At 36.7% G+C, this 18,870-nt stretch overlaps 1 protein-coding gene and 1 pseudogene across 3 annotated transcripts in view; both read right to left on the bottom strand.

Annotated features, from left to right (window-relative positions):
* Eps15 (epidermal growth factor receptor pathway substrate 15) overlaps positions 1-18,870 on the bottom strand; it is a 105,681-nt gene that overhangs the window by 65,832 nt on the left and 20,979 nt on the right. For all 3 annotated transcript variants that reach the window (XM_021199624.2, XM_029539647.1, XM_029539648.1), the window contains exons 3-8: positions 16,650-16,739; positions 15,765-15,812; positions 12,204-12,299; positions 9,008-9,073; positions 8,374-8,499; positions 4,456-4,515 (exon numbers count right to left, since the gene is read on the bottom strand). In XM_021199624.2, the coding sequence (XP_021055283.1) occupies positions 4,456-4,515; positions 8,374-8,499; positions 9,008-9,073; positions 12,204-12,299; positions 15,765-15,812; positions 16,650-16,739 (486 nt within the window). The remainder of the gene's footprint in view (positions 1-4,455; positions 4,516-8,373; positions 8,500-9,007; positions 9,074-12,203; positions 12,300-15,764; positions 15,813-16,649; positions 16,740-18,870) is intronic.
* On the bottom strand, positions 10,865-11,000 carry LOC115064312 (annotated as a pseudogene).

Raw genomic sequence — 18,870 nt, 5'->3', positions numbered from 1 at the left:
AAAAGAGGAAGAAAGAAAAGGAAAGAGGAAGAAAAATAAAGAACTCAAAGCTAAATAATTCTTAGGAAGAAATAGTGACAAAAACTTAAGAGGCACACCTTCTATCGAAGTTCTTGTAATAGCAAAGAATATGAGAATTTGAGTAGAAACTGCGTCTATAAAGAAATCTCCTAATATAAAAAATGCTCCTAGAAATTTATAGACCATAAATTTAAGTCCAATAGGAAGATGGACAAAAAATATGAACGACAAATTTATGCCCCCCACCCAAATGAACACCACAAATAGCCCATCGTTTAACATATAAAAGCCATACTCAATTTTACCCCTAAACTAAAACTACAGGTTAAAATTATAGTGGGTTAACATTTTGCCTGAATGGCAAGAATCACAAGTTTCATAATGCACTTGGAAGGTGAACTCTAGGGAAAGAGGCACTGTCAGACATTGCTAGTGAGCACCAAAGGGTGATACATGCCACTCTGGCAGGATTATTTGGAGCAGAGGGCAACTGGGCAAGACACAAGATAACTTTGCCTTAAACCACCCTTAGTTTTCAAGTGCTGGGGCTACACGTGTGAGCCACAGCCTCGCCTAACATTACACAGCATGGAGATGGTGCCTCAGAAGCACTCACAGAAGAGGCGTTACTCTAGCTGCTATTTGCTATCTGCTGTTACTATCTAGCCACTGTCACTGCTGTCTACCATTGGTGCCTTTTTGCAATTTGTGCATTCTAATGTCTGAGGCCTTTTTCTTGCCTTCTTTTCTTGCCTTCTCATTTACCTAAACCTCTACATGTTTCGAAGACACTATAATAAGCCTAAGTTTTATGCCACTTCTTGGAGAGTTTTTCTTTCCTCAAATTATCTCCCAAGTCAATATGAATTGTACATATTAATAAACATTTTTCTTTTGAGAACATGTCTTTCATTACATGAATCCCAGCCAAGAACTTGAAAAGACTAAAGGGAAAACTATTTTTTTCTCCTATACAGAACTCAAATCAGTAATATCTTTTTGAAGGACCAACTGATCACCAAGTTGCAAATACACTCTTCCCTTTGGCTAAATAATCTCACATCTGGAAACCAATACTTTCATTTATTTTCCTACATATAAAATGCTGCCTGAAAAAGATTATTAACCATAGCAATTGGCTGCAATAGCACCTGTCCATCAATAAAAGACTAACATAGAAGTGATGGTATACCTATATAATAAAAAATTATGAAACAATTTAAAAAAAATAATGAAGCTAGGTTGGGAAAGCATGCTCCTTTAATCCCAGGACTCAAGAGGCAGAGGCAGGAGGATTTCTGAATTCAAGGTCAACCTGGGCTACAGAGTGAGTTTTAGGACAGCCAGGGCTACACAGAGAAATCCTGTCTCAAAAACAAAACAAAACAAACAAACAAACAAATCACAGGAAAGCATTATGGTATTGTCTTCACGAATATGTAATTTTCAATATTTACTAAATTACATACTTAAATTGGAAGCAATCCATTGTATTCAGTCTCAAAAACAATATACCAGAAAAAAAAAATCACAATCTATCCTATGAGAAAATAAGTCCAAGACTCTAAAGCACAACGATAACATAAAAAAAATACAGTGCCGAACACATACCTCCAGTATATGTGTGTGTGCATGTGTGTTTGTGTGGTTTTATCTTCTGTGGTAAAGAGCAAATAATTATTCACAATTTTTGTACATTTGGACCAGGAAAATTCAAGGATAAACCAGAAAGTAAGAAAAGTAGCTGGTCAGAGAAGACTACAACAGTTGAGAGCAGAGATGGATCTTTTTTTCACTATCTTCTTGTTTAATTTTTAATGATTAGAATGTATTACCTACCTTAAAATATTGTAAATATCTAAAGTATATATATATTTTAAAAAGCTTACTGTCTGTAGAATATTTACTGTAAAACACTGTAACTAATCCAAGTTAAAGATACCTTCCATACTCTCAGAGGATAAAATTCTATGGTTTTAAAAAAAGAAAACTATATGATAAAAGAAAAATAGACAATATCTTTAATCATGTGAAATCACTCAAAGTTATATGGAACCTCAAAAAGGATTTCTGTTGCAACTGAGAGTGGGTACATTATTTCTTGATTTTTCTCCCACTGAAAATTATAATTCTCTCAAAAGGAAATTTGCATTGGGCATCTATCTTAACTCCTAAGTTTGAGTTTTATAGAATTTTCAAATCAGTACTGACTGAGTATTCGATACAACTGTGACCCACAATTTATATGATGGCTAATATTTTATAAATGAAGAAACTACAGGTCAGGGATGCTAACTTGCCTAATACAATATTTTAAATATGCCATAGGCTACTGTATAGACTAAACCATTGGTGTCACATGCCTATAACCCCAATACTAAGGACTAGACAGCAGAGGACTGAGTTTGAGCCCAGATTAGGTTATATGAGAGTCTGTCTCAAAAAAAACTTTTTTAATATCTATATATCTACATAGACACTAAAATGTTTATATAATATTATTTATAAATATATATGATACAAACCAAGAACTCCTTAGCTACAATATTAACAATAGCATCTGTGTGATAATTTTGACTACCACTCTTTCCTTTATAATTGGAAAAGCTAAATCTGACCTGTGGACCCAGACTTTAGTGCACATCAGAATTTCCTGGAATTCTGGAACCAGTAAAGCTGGCACTGAGTCAAAGAATCTGCATTTCTAACAAGTTCTCTGGGGCTGTGTATCCAGGGATAGCCAAACCAAGCCTTGACCGTAAACTGGCCAAACAGTTAAGAACTCAATGTCAGTTTGAAAACACATGAACCAAAACTTATGCTCCAGAAAGAAACAATCTATCCAGTCCTCCCTTTGCAGCCAAATTCAGAGTATCTGTAGTTCTAGGCTGGTACTTTGCTAACAGAGCGACTAGCAAACATAGCAAGGTCAGCATTCTTGTTGCAGATGAAGTCGTTTCCTGGAAAAGTGGACACTAAACAAAACAAAAAAAGCAATGCTTGCCATATGCTGCCAATAGACAACACATTTTTTTTCGGAAAGTTAAAAAAGTTACCAATTTCATGTTTCTTGAAATAGTTTCCCTGACAAAACTAAAGCCAAAATTTTGTTCACTAAAATCCTAAAGATGAACAGAATAATTTTAGTACTGCTGGACTATGGACTATGATCTTGTTCTCTTACTATACTGTACTCTATCCTATACAAACTGCAGCTAAAACAGCAGCAACCAGATCAAATGATGTACACCCCCCTCCCAACCCATGTGCCCTGTGTGTCCCTGTGTGTGTGTGGAGAGAAACAACAGTTTTCAAGCTTGTATATACTATGTGAGTACAGAAATACATAAAGACACTAAACTAAAAAGCTTTAGGGTATCTATATTTAAAAATAAAACTAGGCTGGGCAGTGATGGTGACAGATTTTAATCCCAGTACTTGGGAGGCAGAGGTAGGTGATACTCTTGAGTTCAAGGTCAGCCTGATATACAGGATAAGTTCCAGGACAGCTAAAGATACACAGAGAACTTTCTCTCAAAAAAAAAAAAAAAAAAAGACGCCCTCTTCTGGTGTGTCTGAAGTCAGCTACAGTGTACTTATGTATAATAATAAATAAATCTTAAAAAAAAAAAAAAAAAAAAGGATCCCCAATGGAGGAGCTAGAGAAAGGACCCAAGGAGCTGAAAGGGTTTGCAACCACATAGGTGGAACTACAATATGAACCAACCAGTACCCCCAGAGCTCCCAGGGACTAAACCACTAACCAAAGAGTATACATGGAGGGACTCAAGGCTCTAGTCACATATGTAGCAGAGTATGGCCTTGTGGGACATCAATGAGAGGAGAGGCCCTTGGTATTATGAAGGTTCTATGCCCTAGTGTAGGGGAATGCCAGGACAGGGAAGCAGGAGTGGGCGGGTTAGTGAGTGCAGGGGGGGGGGGGGATGTAATGGGGAGGTTCAGAGGGGAAATGGGGAAAGGGGATTAAAAATTTAAATGTAAATAAAGAAAAATCTAATAAAAGATTTAAAATAATAAAAAAATTAAAAGAATTAAGTAAATAAATAAATACATCACAAACAAAGCTGAAGTTACATAGGGTGTCAGAAGGAAAGGGTTTAGTTTGGGATCATTACCAACTACTGACTTTCTTTAAGTGGTTTTTCTCTTTGTATTTTAAGCAATATTAACTTTCAGATCAATATAAGGGTTTTTAAATATCTATCATTTTTATTGCACATTAACTGAGTATCTTTCCTATGCATCTAAAGTGAGAAAAAAATGATGGCAAAACATTCACATTCTCTTACGCATTAAATATATGAACTCCCTATACATTCTAAAGACATTAGTAACTATGATCTGTCAGGAGGTGTGGGTGTGAGAAGGCTGTCATGATAGTATTTTACACTTTAAGAACATCTAGTTACTTACAACTGCAAACTCATCTCTGTCCAGCTTTCCATCGTGGTCAATATCACTCAACTCCCAAACCTTAAAAAAGGAAAGTGAGAACAATTAATGCTCTTTACTTTATGTATTCTTTAGGGACAGGAAGAGAAAGTATACTAATGGAATATGAGAGTGTCTGAGGTTAAGTATTGTAAAAGGAATCTGGACTTTGTCTTAATTGCAATGGGAAGTTACTAGAAGATTAGTTTAAAGCAAGAAAATTGAAATATTCAAAGTTTAGGAATCTCACACTGATCATACAGTAGAGAAACAGTTGGAAACAATACTAGAAAAGAGCTTTTAAAAACCAGTCTTGACAGACATGGTGCTGCATGCCTTTAATCCCAGTATTCAGTAGGCAGATGCAGGTGGATCTGAGTTCAAGGCCAGCCTGGTCTACAAAAAGTTCCAAGGCACCCTGGGCTACACCAAAAAACGGTCTCAAAACAACAAACCAAAGTCTGTACTTATTAAGCACCTAATGGCCCAGGGGTAGTAGCACAAGTATTTCTGGCAATGTGATGGCAGTGATCCCACCATAGCACCTAACATTCTGAGTTTGTAACATGCACTGTTTTAATAAGCACATTACATACACTATCACATTCAGTCCTTGGAACCCTATCAACTGAAATGTATGCCCATGTCAAAGACTTGAAAACCAACACACAGTTTTTCTAAGAACTTTCCCAAAGTTACTTAACTAAGAAGGAAGGCAGCTGGATTGGACCCTCTGTGGCAGTTTATGCAAGGAATTACACAAAGAGTTGGGTATCTAAAGAAAGTGGTTATGGTTTAAAACATAAGGAAGAAAGGAGAGAAATTATATTGGAAACAAAACAAAAGTGACAAGCAGTCGGGAGAAACCCAGATAAAATCAGTGATCAGAAATTTATTTTAGCGTTTCTCAAAAGCCTGAATACAACAAAAGAGAAGGCAAATGATTACCACATGCACACTTGACTTTTTGGTAAAAATCAAAAACTTCTTAATAAAGTCAAAGAATTAAAGTCTTAAAAGCATTTAGGACCAAGGCCTGACACTATTACTGAGGCTATGGAGTGCTCACAAAAAAGGAACCTATCATGACTGCCCTCCGAAAGACCCAACAAGCAGTTGAAAGAGTCAGATGTGGATAATTGCACCCAACCAATGGACAGAAGTAGCTGACCCATGTTGTTCAATTAGGGAAGGCTGAAAGAAGCTGAGGAGAAGGGTGATCCTACAGGAGGATCAGCAGTCTTAATCAATCTGGACCCCTGAGATCGTTCAAACACTGGACCACCAAACAGATAGCATACAGCAGCTGATATGAGGCCCCCAACACACATACACTAGAAGACTTCATGATCTGTGTTCATTCAGAGATGATGCACCTAACCCGCAAGAGAATGAAGGCCCCAGGGAGTTTAGAGGTCAAGTGGGGTGGGGGTTGGTGACATCCACAAGGAGACAGTTGGGTGAGGAGGAGGTGTGGGATGTGGAACAGTTTGAGTGTGGATTGAGGGTTGGGAAATGGAATATGGAGTGTAAAAAATAAATTAATTTTAAAAAAAAAGAAAGAAAAAGAAACAAAACTCAAAGCCTTCAATCCTAGCACTTGAAAAGCAGCAGCGGGTGGATCTCTGTGAGTTTGAGACTAACCTGGTCTACATATTGCGTTCTAGAACAGTCTGGAATATCCTTTCCTCACGTCTAAGTTTAACAGAAATGCTTTGTTTTCTCCACTTAGCAAGATGTTGGTTGTGGGTTTGTTGTGTATTGCCTTCATTGTGTTGCAATAACCCCCATGTATCCCTAGATTCCTTGGGACTTTTATCATGAAGAGAAATAAATTTTGTTAAAGGCCTTTTCTGCATCTAAGGAGATAATCACAGTTACTTTTCTAAAACAGCTATAAGACATGGAACTTTCCCTCATATCATATGTTCCTGGGCCCACAGGAGCTTCATTCTGAAGCTACTGGAGCATGTAGAACTCTCTTGCCCTGCTTCAGGATACCCATGTCTTCACGTTTCAACCCAAACAAACAAGGAGGATATGGAACTTCTCATGAGTTTGTGGGCCTAACCTGGGGTAAAATCCTGTCTCTATGCCATGTCTGCAGCTTTTCTGAAGCAGCTGCAAGATTCACTTAATGTTTTTACATTTACCATGTTTTAATTCATCTATGGACTGCAATAAATCCTCTGCAAGAGTAAAAAAAAAAAGCATTTAGGAAAAAGATCTAGATAGGAAAGTAGGAAATTCAAGTTAAAGTTTATGATCTCATCAGACAAGAAATTAAAGAACAATGTGGGGAAACAGCTAAGAAGAAAGGTATGGAATTATAGATGAACACACAAGTTGAATAAAGAAAAAATAATTTCTGAAGACATCAATAGAGCTTTAATCTTACAAGATATAAAAAAGTCATGATGCTGATGGCAACTGTACAGCAACATGCCACTGCCTAACACTGCTGACTGAACACCAGATACACAGGCATGCAAGCATTCGCCTGAGTTCAATTCCCAGACACACATAAAAAGGTAGGTGTCAGAGAAGGCTCAGCAGTTCAATGTACTTGTTGCTCTTGCAAAGCACCCAGGTTCAGTTCCTAGCATCTACATGGTGGCTCACAACCATCCTTAATACCATTTCTGGGGGAATGAACACCAGACATGCACACCATGTACATGCATGCATACACTCAGGCAAAACATTCATACACATAAAGTAAATCATTAAGAAAAAGCAGGTGTCTAGTGTTGGTAGTGCAGGCCGTTAAGCCCAGTACCAGAGTGGCAGAGCTCCAGGATAATGTCTCAAAAACTAAACAAAACAAAAAGTAAGGTAAGAAAATTTTCGCACACAACAAGGTAGAAAGTTACTGAAGAGCACCAGTTGAAGCTTCCACATGCAAGTACACATGGAGAAAAAAAACAAAAACAAAACCCCCAGAAAGACAGAAACTTGACAGTTTAGCAGATAAAGGGGCTTGGTGCCAAACTGAACAAACTGAGCTAACTTTATCCCCAGGACTCACGTGGTAGGAGTGAACCAAGTCCCTCAAACTGTCCCCTAATTTTCACAATGGCATACTGTGGCACATGCGTGCACACACACACACACACACACACACACACACGCAAATTAATTAAAATGCAATTTTACAGAGGAGAAATAAAGGAGCCCAGGATTTAAGTCTTAGTGAGATCAAAGAATTAAAGGTTCACATACATCTAGAGAAAAAAAAAAAAACAAATGAAAAGTCTAGTCAGAGAGCAAAATCCTATAGTCCATAGCACAAGGTAGAAAATATAAAATCCATATGGTCTTGGAGAGGTGGCAGTTACAGGCATCCGCACTCTTCCAGAGGACTTGAATTAATTCTCTGTACCCACAGGGTAGTTTACAGCTTCCTGTAACCCAAATCCAAGGGACCCCATACTTGGTCTGTACTCATCTGTATATATATATATATATATATATATATATACACACACACACACACAATTAAAAATGAAAAATATAGATGGCCCTTAAAATTTTTCAAAAAACTGGATCATTCACATATACATGGAAAGATACAAATATGCTTAATGGACTTTATATATATAACTAAATCTAACCACTCATATTTTATAGGGAACAATTAAAACCAGAAATTCAATGACAATAAATTACATGTTACAAATACAAAAATTCTATACTGATACAACTTTAATAATATCTGTATATATTAAATTAGTGCTCCTGGTAAATATAAAATTAGAATATATAATAACTGCATCTAGTACAATACTGTAATCCTAGCACTTATGAGGTTCAGGCAAGAGGTTCATGAGTTCTAAGCCAGCCTGAGGTATACATTAAGAATGTTTACAAACAAACTACATTTGAAGTTTGCTATCTTACTCTTCCAAGGATTTCCACAGGTAACTTAGAGTTGAGCAACACTGGTTTCACTTTATCACCAGACAAAAATCCGTCCACTGGGCTTAAACTGTCAAAAATTGCGTCATATTTGACTTTATCTTCAGACTACAATAGAAAAAAAGATGACAAGTTAAATAATCATGAAAAGGATTTAACTGCACATATAAGAATCAAATCCTCAAATAACAGATTTTAAGGTAACATTTTTTAAAAAAACATTCTCATCAAAATATATTAAATAATTTCAAAGTGTCTCTACTGAAGACTAGTTGAAACATTATGTTTCCTTTTTCTGCTGTTGAGTTAGAATCAAAGCCAGAGATGGGATGCTTTGAAGATCACCTAGTCCCTCAAACAGACCTACAGCAACAAAGTAACACATCATGAGTGATACTTTATCTTTCAGTTCCTTGAAAGAAAATGGTTTTTTAAATGTCACAAAATCTCTAACAGAGCTAAGGCATTGCTCAAGTTTTTTAATTTCAGTATTTTCTGAATTTCCTAAACTATCTGAACATGCATATGAAAGTCCTGTGCAGAACAATGTATTTTGAGGGTAGGGAGAAAGATATTTATAAGTAGAAAGCAAAGGAGATGCAAGAAACTTCCTTACCTTTACAGCCCACGGGAGCTCAGCAACTGAGGTCCCACTGGTTAGCAATGGACTGCTGGAGTCATGCTAGGAAATAAAGGAACAATGAACTGTTGAAGTCCTCATGCTAATAATCAATGAAGAAAATGTAGTTTTTGTATTTAAATATATTTGTGTAAAATGCTGGATATCAACACTGTTTTACTTTAATTAGACCTTCATCTATTGTCCACTGAAATAAAAACATTTTCATTTTCCCAAATTATTTCACAGTGGAACAACACCTAAAACACATAACTATAAAATTTCTCCTACAACCAAGAGTAAGATAATAGGCATCTATTCTGAATGTTAACAAAAATACTTACAACCTTTCCCCCAGTATTATTTAAGAAAAACAGACTAAAAAACCAAGCTCATTTAGCACTTATAAGTTCCTTGTCATGATACCTAATGGCAGCACACTCAAGTTTTTATTTTTAAATGGCTGAAGACAGGTAAATACATGTGAAAAATCCCTATAATTATACCTAGGCAACAAATACCTGTGGCACCCTTGTAAGTCATATCTAAACAGAGAAATACATATTCTCAAAACTGGCAAGTATTTTTACCTTATTTATTTTATGTGTATGGTTGTTTTGCGTGCATGTATGATGTGTACCACATGTATGGCTGGGTACCAGAAAAGTATGTTGAATCCCCAATAACTGGAGTTACAGACAGTTGTAAGTCACCACGTCACGTGGGTGCTAAAAATCAAACCTGAGTCCTCAGGAAGAGAAGCCAGTGTTCTTTACTACTAAGCTATCTCTCTAGCCCCCTGGAAGTTAAAAGCCTTAATAATTCTAAAATACTAAGTTTAAAAACAGAGGGGCTGGAGATACCTCAGTGATAAAACACTTGTCCAGTAGGTGTAAGGCCCTGGGTTTAGCTCCAGCAGCCCCAAAATTAAATTTAAAATTAAAACAAAATCCATTAAATTTCCAAGAAAGTTTGGAGTAGAGTTTGGAGTAAAGATAATTGTATCATATATAATTTCCCAAACAATGATAATCAAAATATTGTAAAAATCAGCACACAGATAAAAAGATCAATAATTAAGAATAGAAAAATCCATAAAAACATCAACATGCATATGCAAATTTAGGTCATCCCTGATGTGGCATTTGAAATTGGTATGAAGAAGATTGATTATTCAATACATTGTATTAATCCTATTCAGTAGTTATATTCTGTAGTTATCATAAAAGAATAGATTTGAATCTACTTATATCTCCATCGGGAATAACAAATATAGAAAAAGAAACAATCAGTTTTACCTTGACAATTTGTTTACATAAAACGATTTTGTTATAGGGGTAAATAATATAGCCCAATAAAAGAGAAATGACAAATTGGAAGAGTATATTTGCAAATGATATGGACAGAGAGTTAACTTCCTAACTTTTAAGAGAACCTCTAGAATTCAGGAAGAAAATTAGGCATTCCCATAAGTAGAATATAAGCCATTCAGTATCTTAACTAATCAACCAGGTGATGGCAGTGGCTGTGACTTTGATCCCAGCACTGGGGAAGCAGAGGCAGGCAGATCTTTGAGTTCAAGGCCAGTCTAGTCTATAGAGTGAGTTCCAAGACAGTCAGGACACGGAAAAATCCTGTCTCGGAAAAAAGAAAAAGAAAAAAAGAAAAAAAGAAAAATTAATCACTCTCACCCATAAGCTAAAGACAAATCTTTTTATACTTCACATACCATTTGCCACCAAGCTGACAAGGATCTCTAAGTCTGCTAACAGTGTGCAAGCATAAGCACAAGGAGACTGACATGCTGACCAACTGATGGTACAAGTGAGATCCTACATGCAAAACCTCTTTTTCTTATGTGCCCCAGGCATGCAACAGCTTTGGCCACCAAGCCAGGCATCAAGCAGGATGAACAAAGGACTGCCCTCTGCTCTGCCCCTGACTGATGTGAGAACACCAACAAATGTCTCTTTGCCCACTGCCAGGAGATACATGAAAAAACTTTTAAGACGATCACTCTTGAGAGTTCATTTTTACATTTCTGCATATGGAAATTATATAAACAAAATTATATAAACAAAAAACTCATTGTAGCACTTTTCCTTAAAAAAATTATCTTTATGCCTATTAGCTGTAATTTATATAAATCATAGTAAATATAAACAAATACTATTCAAATACTATACAAAGTTTATGCTAACATGCAAGTATCTCTAAAAAATGTTTGTTTTAAAGGGTACGGAATCAACTACATAAAATGCTACCATTAGAAAATTAAGAAATGGGGCTGGTGAGATGGCTCAGTGGGTAAGAGCACCAACTGCTCTTCCAAAGGTCCAGAGTTCAAATCCCAGCAACCACATGGTGGCTCACAGCCATCCATAACGAGATCTGATGCTCTCTTCTGGAGTGTCTGAAGACAGCTACAGTGTACTTAGATATAATAAATAAATAAATCTTAAAAAAAAAAAGAAAAGAAAATTAAGAAATGTGCATTTATGTTTTTGTATGCACATATAACTGAAAGACATTTAGAAAACTAGTAACAGCCATAATTACTAAGAAATAAAACCAGGGAGCTAAGTGATAAGGATTAAAGTAGAAAAATTAAAATGTTACTTCTTATTTCAAATCATGTGGTATTTTTTTTTTTAAGGTTTTATTTATTTAATGTATATGAGAACATTGTAGCTATCATCAGACACACCAGAAGGGGGCATTCAATCCCATTACAGATGGTTGTGAGTCACCATGTGGTTGCTGGGAATTGAACTCAGGACTTCTTCAGCAGTAGGTGCTCTTAACCATTGAGCCATCTCTCCAGCCCATGTGGTATAATTTTTTTATGAATGTAGTTATGTGTTCATGTATGTTTCTGTGTGGAAGCCAGAGATTGACATCAGGTGTTGTCTTTATTCACTTTCCACTTTATTTCTTGGGCAGGGGTCTCTCATGTGACTCAGAGCTCACTGATTCCACTACTTTAGCTAACCAGAGTGCCTTGGGGAATCCAGTCTCATCTGAATTCTGAGATTATAAGCAGGTCACTATGGCTATCCAGCTTTTATGTGGGTTCTAGTGATCTAAACACCAGCCCTCTTGTTTAAAAAGGCAAGCACTCTATCCAATGAACCATCTCCCCAGCCTTGATCTTTATAATTAAATAAATTTTACATAGAAAATATTTTCTTACAAATCTTGGTGGAGGAACAGCCAGATTTAGGCTACTCAGTGAGACTTCCAGTCCATTCTGGGCACATGCCACAAGCCGTAAAGCAACAAAGAATTCCTGACAAAGAAAAGCATAAATGTTAGGAGTTTTTTTTCCTAATCTACCTTCTTATAAGCCTACTTTATTATTTGAAAATATAAAATACAAAATAATTCACAATTATTCCACAGTATTGTGTAGCAACAAATATAACAGTATATTCATTGCAAAAACATCTGCTTTAAAATTGAGAAAAAAAAAGACACATACAAAAATTTTTCTATTATCTATTACCATTAGTAAAAAAAAGTAACATAGATAAAAATGTTTAAATATACTATGGTACATGAAAAGTGGAAACTGTACAGAATATTCATACTTTAAAGAAAATTCAATTTCACTAAAAAGTGTTGTCTATTAACTGAGACTCATTTGAGTGGGAAAGCCCAAAATGAAATAATAAACTAATTGTTATCAAAAGTCAACTCTGGAGTGGGAGATATAATTTTGAAATGGAGTCAGGAGTCCAAGAGCTAATCACTGCTATTCCAAAAGAACTACAGAAAGCAATTGGGCAGTATCTAAGATAATTTTAACTGCTTGACTTAAAAATATTTATAAATCTTCACCAGAAGTCCTTATACTTTAAATTTCAACTCAAGTTTATTAAGTAAAGAAATGTAAAGAAACTGAATTTGTTTTCAGTCATTCTGAGTGTTTTATTCCAGTAATATTTTTTCCAGTTTTCAACATCCTAAGCCTGTTGCTGATTCAAAGTTTCATTATTTGTAGCCACGCCCAATCTTATCTATTCCCTTCTTACCTACTCCTAACCCTTTCTGACCTTGCAAGCCATCTGTTTTACTCAGTATTTGCCTCTTGAAATATTTCAAGAGATTCTCCTTGGGACTGGGAATGTAACTCAATGGTAGAGTACTTATCTCACATACATGACAGACTTTGGTTTTATCTCTAGTAAAAAAAAACAAACACACACACACACACACACACACACGCACACACACACACACACACACACACACACACACACACACGTACGTACGTAAGACCCTTTCTGTGTGTCTGTCTCACTGTCTTGCTCTTTCCCTCTGTCTCACTTTCTCTTCCTCTCTCTCCTTTTTTCTCATTTACCTAAGAAGTTTCTGTGTAATCAGATTTCAACACTCACAGGTGAGAAACTACTGCCTAAGTCACAAATAACCCCCTAGCTCCTTCATCCTCCTTACAGTCTTAGCAGCTCAGGCAAAAATGATGCTTTAAAGCTCATCTCATCTGCGAAGCATCATGAAGCATCCCCACTTCTCTCTCCTTTGACTTCCCTTGTCTCTTTTGCTGACGTTTTGTTTGCACCACTAAGCTTTCAATGCTGGAATTCTTCAGCTATGCTTAAAGAATCAGCTCCATTTCTACAGTGTGGATGAGCTCTGAAGTGAAGTAATTCTCCATTAAATTCTAGCTCTGCTACCTAAAACTATAATGACTTGAGCAAATTAAATAAAATTCAAACCTAAAAGGAGGGCTGTCTAATTATATCTACTTTGCAATGTATTAGGAGCAATGAAATAAAAACTATTCTGTAGAAGGAAAGCACCGAGTGTCATTTTGTCATACAAATTCTCAATACTAGTTTCTTTTCTTTCTTTTATAGGATAATTCAAACAGTATTACCTTTGGGCTGGGGAAATGGCTCAGTGGATAGTGCCTGCCATGCAAGAGTGAGGTCTGAAATTCAGATCTCTAGAACACACATAAAGCTGGATGCACCAGTACACATTTGTAATCCCAGCATGCTATGGCTAGATCAGAGGTGGAGCAGGGAATCTGCAGAAGCTTATGGGCTAGCTAGCCTGGCATATGCAACTGAAACTACAATGAGATCCTGCCCCAATCAAGGTTGAGAGTGAAGACTAACACCAGAGAGGTTGTCTTCTGATCTACACGTGCACCAGGGCATATGTAGATCGGTACTCAGACGTATACATGAACATGTACACACATATACACACTAAACACACACTTTTTAAAAAGTTTATCTTGGCTATAGTTTGGATCTTAAATGTCCCCTAATACCATGCCAAGCTCATATGCTAAAGGCATGGTCCTGGGTGGTGAGGGAGGGCCTATGTAGGTCATTGAGGGTGAGCCCTTGAAGGAGATACTGGGACCCAGCCTTTTTTCTTCTCTTTCCTTCTCAGCAGCAATGAGGTGAGCAAGCTTTTATTTACTGTGCCTTTCTGCTTTGACATTCTGCTTTATCACAAACCCCAAAGCAATGCAGCCAAATGATTGTAGGCTGGAACTTTAACTCAACACAAATCAGTCTTCAAAATGTCAGAACAAAACACTATGCCTTCAGTGTAAACTCAAACTTCAATGACAGACCCATATATCTAGCAACCTAGACATCACAAAGACAACTCAAACTCAATGTCCGGTACTACCAAGCAAAGAAGTTTTTATATTATAAACTCCTAGGAGGAGTTGTATCTGTCATTGTTACCTCTTCATTTATAAAGCTTGGCTCCTAACAAATATTTGCTGACTGAGTGGGCGATACCTGAGTGCCAATGTCCTCAGTGCCTTAAACTGGCCCTTTTTCCCATAACCTCCGATAAGAACTACTATAATCTAGTCCTGAAATCCTGGGTGTTCTTGAGGCTAGAGAGATGACTCAATCAATTGAGAGCACTGGCTGCTCTCCCAGAGGGCATGGATTCAATTCCTGGCACCTACATGGCAGCTTACAACTGCCTGCAATTTCAGTTCCAGGGGATCCAATGCCCTATCCCCTGCAAGCACCAGGCACACATGTGATACAAGGACATGCACACATGTGCAGGTAACACACCCATACACATAACATAGTTTTCATATAAATGAGGCTGGGTATTTTGACTCTATCATCTAATTATTATTCTCACCCTTTTTCTGGTTTGATCCTGTTTTAGCTATGTTCATAGGGAAAAGGAGCTTTACACAGTTGGTGCTAAACAAGAGTATCAGGACATAGTAAACTTTCAGCAAGCCAAACATAAAGTAAGTGTGTGTGTGTGTGTGTGTGTGTGTGTGTGTGTGTGTGTGTATGGTATTCAGTATCTTTGGTTATAGCCACTTTCATATATTTATAGACTACAGTATAGTTCCATCTTATAAACCACTCTTTGTTTACACATAAGAAGTAAAACAAGAATTCAGGTTTGATTACCCCCAAAGACTCCATTCAAAGGTCAGGACTGATCTATACTAACACTTACTTATAAAACCAATGTTTACTTATGATCTCATATATTCAAGAAATTTAATTAATAAGATACAAATTATACATATACACATAGATATATGCTTCAAAAAACAATGTCACCAAACTTTAACTATCAGCTAAATGTTCAGTCACTAGATATACTTTCAATGATAGGACACATGGTCTTGAAAAACAAATATTTAGATTACAAATAAAAATATTTGCCACTTTTTCTTTCAAATTAGCCAAAAACATAATTCACATGAATCTGACAATCTTACTTGTTTGTTCAGGACACCTTTGCCATCTGTGTCAGCTAAATCCCAAATCTGAAATTTAGGAGGAAAACAGAATCAATCTTTATATATATTTTAATAAAAATCATTTAAAAGATAAATCAAGTCCCTGCAATTTATAACTTTATGATCCATATAAACAGATCTAAGAATCATTAAAAATTATTCAATGCAACTCTTTCAACCACATGAAGGCCTAGGTTAGATGATCTGGCTTAAGAACATTAAAGGAATGAGGGAAAAATTAAACCCAAGTTCCAACTTCTAGTCAAATGTCCTTTCACTAGCCCAGGGCTTAACTTTGAATAAAATGCTGTCTACTGAAACACACTACTCTGATTTTAATTCTTATTAAGATGATTTTTTTCCTTATGGAGAATTAATGTTTATCTGTGAATCACAAAATTATTAATACTGAATATTTTTCAAGATTTTTAATTATTATGTATCAATGTAATGCATAACAATTTGGCACGAGAGGGGCTTTCCACCTCTGTTCTTTCCAGTCCCACAGTCACTCTACTTTGTACATTAAACACGGGCAGCTTTACAAAAGGAGCAAGGATAGGTCCAACTGTTTGAGTGGACAGCAAGTTTCCTACTCTGCACTGCCTCTTCCCAATACCCAAATGCACAGTTCCTTTCTCACTTCATCCTAGTCAAATGTGATGGTTCTAAAATGTTCCACATCACTTTAATTTTCAAAAGGATAAATTAATACACCATTACACCCCCATCCTATTACTTGAACTGCTTCTATAACTCAGTCTAACTTGTATGTCTCTTGACTGTATCCTTCTGAATCTACTTGCAGTTTTATTATGCTTCTACATATTCATGCATAATCTACTTATAATAAACACATACTACCTTTCCAAGAATCAAGTCTGGAAGCCCTGACTTTTTCAGGAATGCAGCAGCATCTAAAGCCAACACCCTTCCAGTATTGCCTGCTTCAACCTGAAAAGATAGAAACAGGAAGCAGACAATAAAACCCAAAATCAAAATTACCACTACTTCTCTGTCTCCCCTCCCTACCATAAGAACTAGAACCAGAATCCTTCTGCTAACAAGAGCAAGGACTCTGCAGAGCCTTAAAAGAATGGTGCCATCTAGACAGGAGTCAATTTGTAAAACGTGTGTCTCTCATGTCTATTATCCAAGTGAAAAAAAACAAGCTCAGGAAAGCAAATGAGTAGTCAGAACATGAACTAGATCTTCTAACCCCTCATTTTTATGGTTGTCATTTAAATGCCAATAAAAGAAAAAAGTTATTCCTGAGGTCTTCTGACAAACTGAAATAGTTGTTTATGTTATCTGCCTCTTCAAATAGTTTTAGATCAACAGCTTTTTTTTTTTTTAAAGATTTATTTATTTATTATATGTAAGTACACCGTAGCTGTCTTCAGACACTCTAGAAGAGGGCATCAGATCTTGTTACAGGTGGTTGTGAGCCACCATGTGGTTGCTGGGATTTGAACTCCGGACCTTCGGAAGAGCAGTCGGATGCTCTTACCCACTGAGCCATCTCACCAGCCCCAGATCAACAGCTTTTTTATCTACTCTCAGAAACTGTAATATTAAAAATCAAAGCAGTATCAGCTCTAAACAAGCAGTAAGGCACGACAATGGTAAGGCATGACAACGGTAAGGCACGACAATGGTAAGGCATGACAATGTTTAGTTATCTAGTACTTAAGAGAAACAAATCATTTTCGTTGATGGGGACTTTCCTTTAAGACAGAATGCAATCATAACAAACAAGAAAACAAAATAAGAACAACAAAAACCCAAAACTCGTTTTTGTAAAGATTTTTCTAAATTTAAACTTTAGAACCACTTTTCTTTGCCTGCTTCCTTCCTAACCATGGTAGAAAAGGAACATTCACACCCAGCATATCAATACACTCAAAGAAAACATAGAATGAATTCATTAAATATTTATTTACTGTATCCTAATATAGAATCTTATCATCTTCCATTCTTGCAGTCATAGAAACAAATTAAGAACACCCTTTTACATTCACCTACAGACAGTTTCTATAGTCCTAGTTCCTGCAAAAGGCTCTCTGCTATAAACTACAAGCTAGAATCTATGTCCTCAACAAAGTTTCATAGTTTCACAAAGGATTTAAATTTCAACACTTAATAAGAATAGACTTGTGGGCTGAGAATAGAGCTTAGTGGTAGAGCACTTACCTAGCATGTATAAAGCCTTATGTTTGATTCTCAGTATAGTAAAAGAAAGAGAATAATAAAAAGCAGGCACAATGGTACATGCCTTCTTGTTGTTTTTGTTTTTATTTATTTTTTAATTTATTTACATTTCAAGTGTTAGCCCCTTACCCAATTTCTCCCCTCCCAGAAACCACCTATTCTATCCCTTTTCCCCCTGTGTCTATGAGGGTGTTCCTCCACCCACCCACCCACTCCCGCCTCCCCACCCTCCATTCCCCTACACTGGGGTATCTATCGAGCCTTCATAGGACCAAGGACCTCTCCTCTCACTGATGCCTGACAAAGCCTTCCTCTGCTACATATGCAGCTGGAGCCATGTGTACTCCTTGGTTGGTAGGGCACATGCCTTTTTAAAAACTATTTTATGTGTGTGTTGTTTTGCCTGCAAATATATCTGTGTACCACATATGTACTCAATCCCCACAGAGGCCAGAAGAGGGTATTGGATCCCCTGGAGCTGGAGTTACAAATGTTTTTGAGCCACCATAGGGGTGCTAGAAATTGATCTCAGATCCCCTGGAAAATAATAACCAGTGTTGTTACCTCCTGAGCCACCTCTCCAATCCCATCACATGCCTTTAATCCCAACACTTGGGAAAAGACAAGAGAACTGGAAATTCAAGACACAACTTCATTACACAGTAAATTTCAAAGCCAGTCTGGGCTGCATAAAATCATGACTCAATAGCCAGGTGTGGTGGTTGTGCTTCCCTTCAGTCCCAGCACTCCAGAGCAGAGCAGAGACAGACAGAACTCTCAATTTGAGGCCAGCCTGGTCTACAGACTGATTTCCAGAACAGCCAGCCAGAGCTACACAGAAAAAGCCTGTCTTTAAAAAAAAAAAAAAAAAAAA

This window comes from Mus pahari, chromosome 6 (genome assembly GCF_900095145.1).
Source record: "Mus pahari chromosome 6, PAHARI_EIJ_v1.1, whole genome shotgun sequence".
NCBI classification, from domain to species: Eukaryota; Metazoa; Chordata; class Mammalia; order Rodentia; family Muridae; genus Mus; species Mus pahari.
This window is presented reverse-complemented; position numbering and strand designations above follow the sequence as displayed.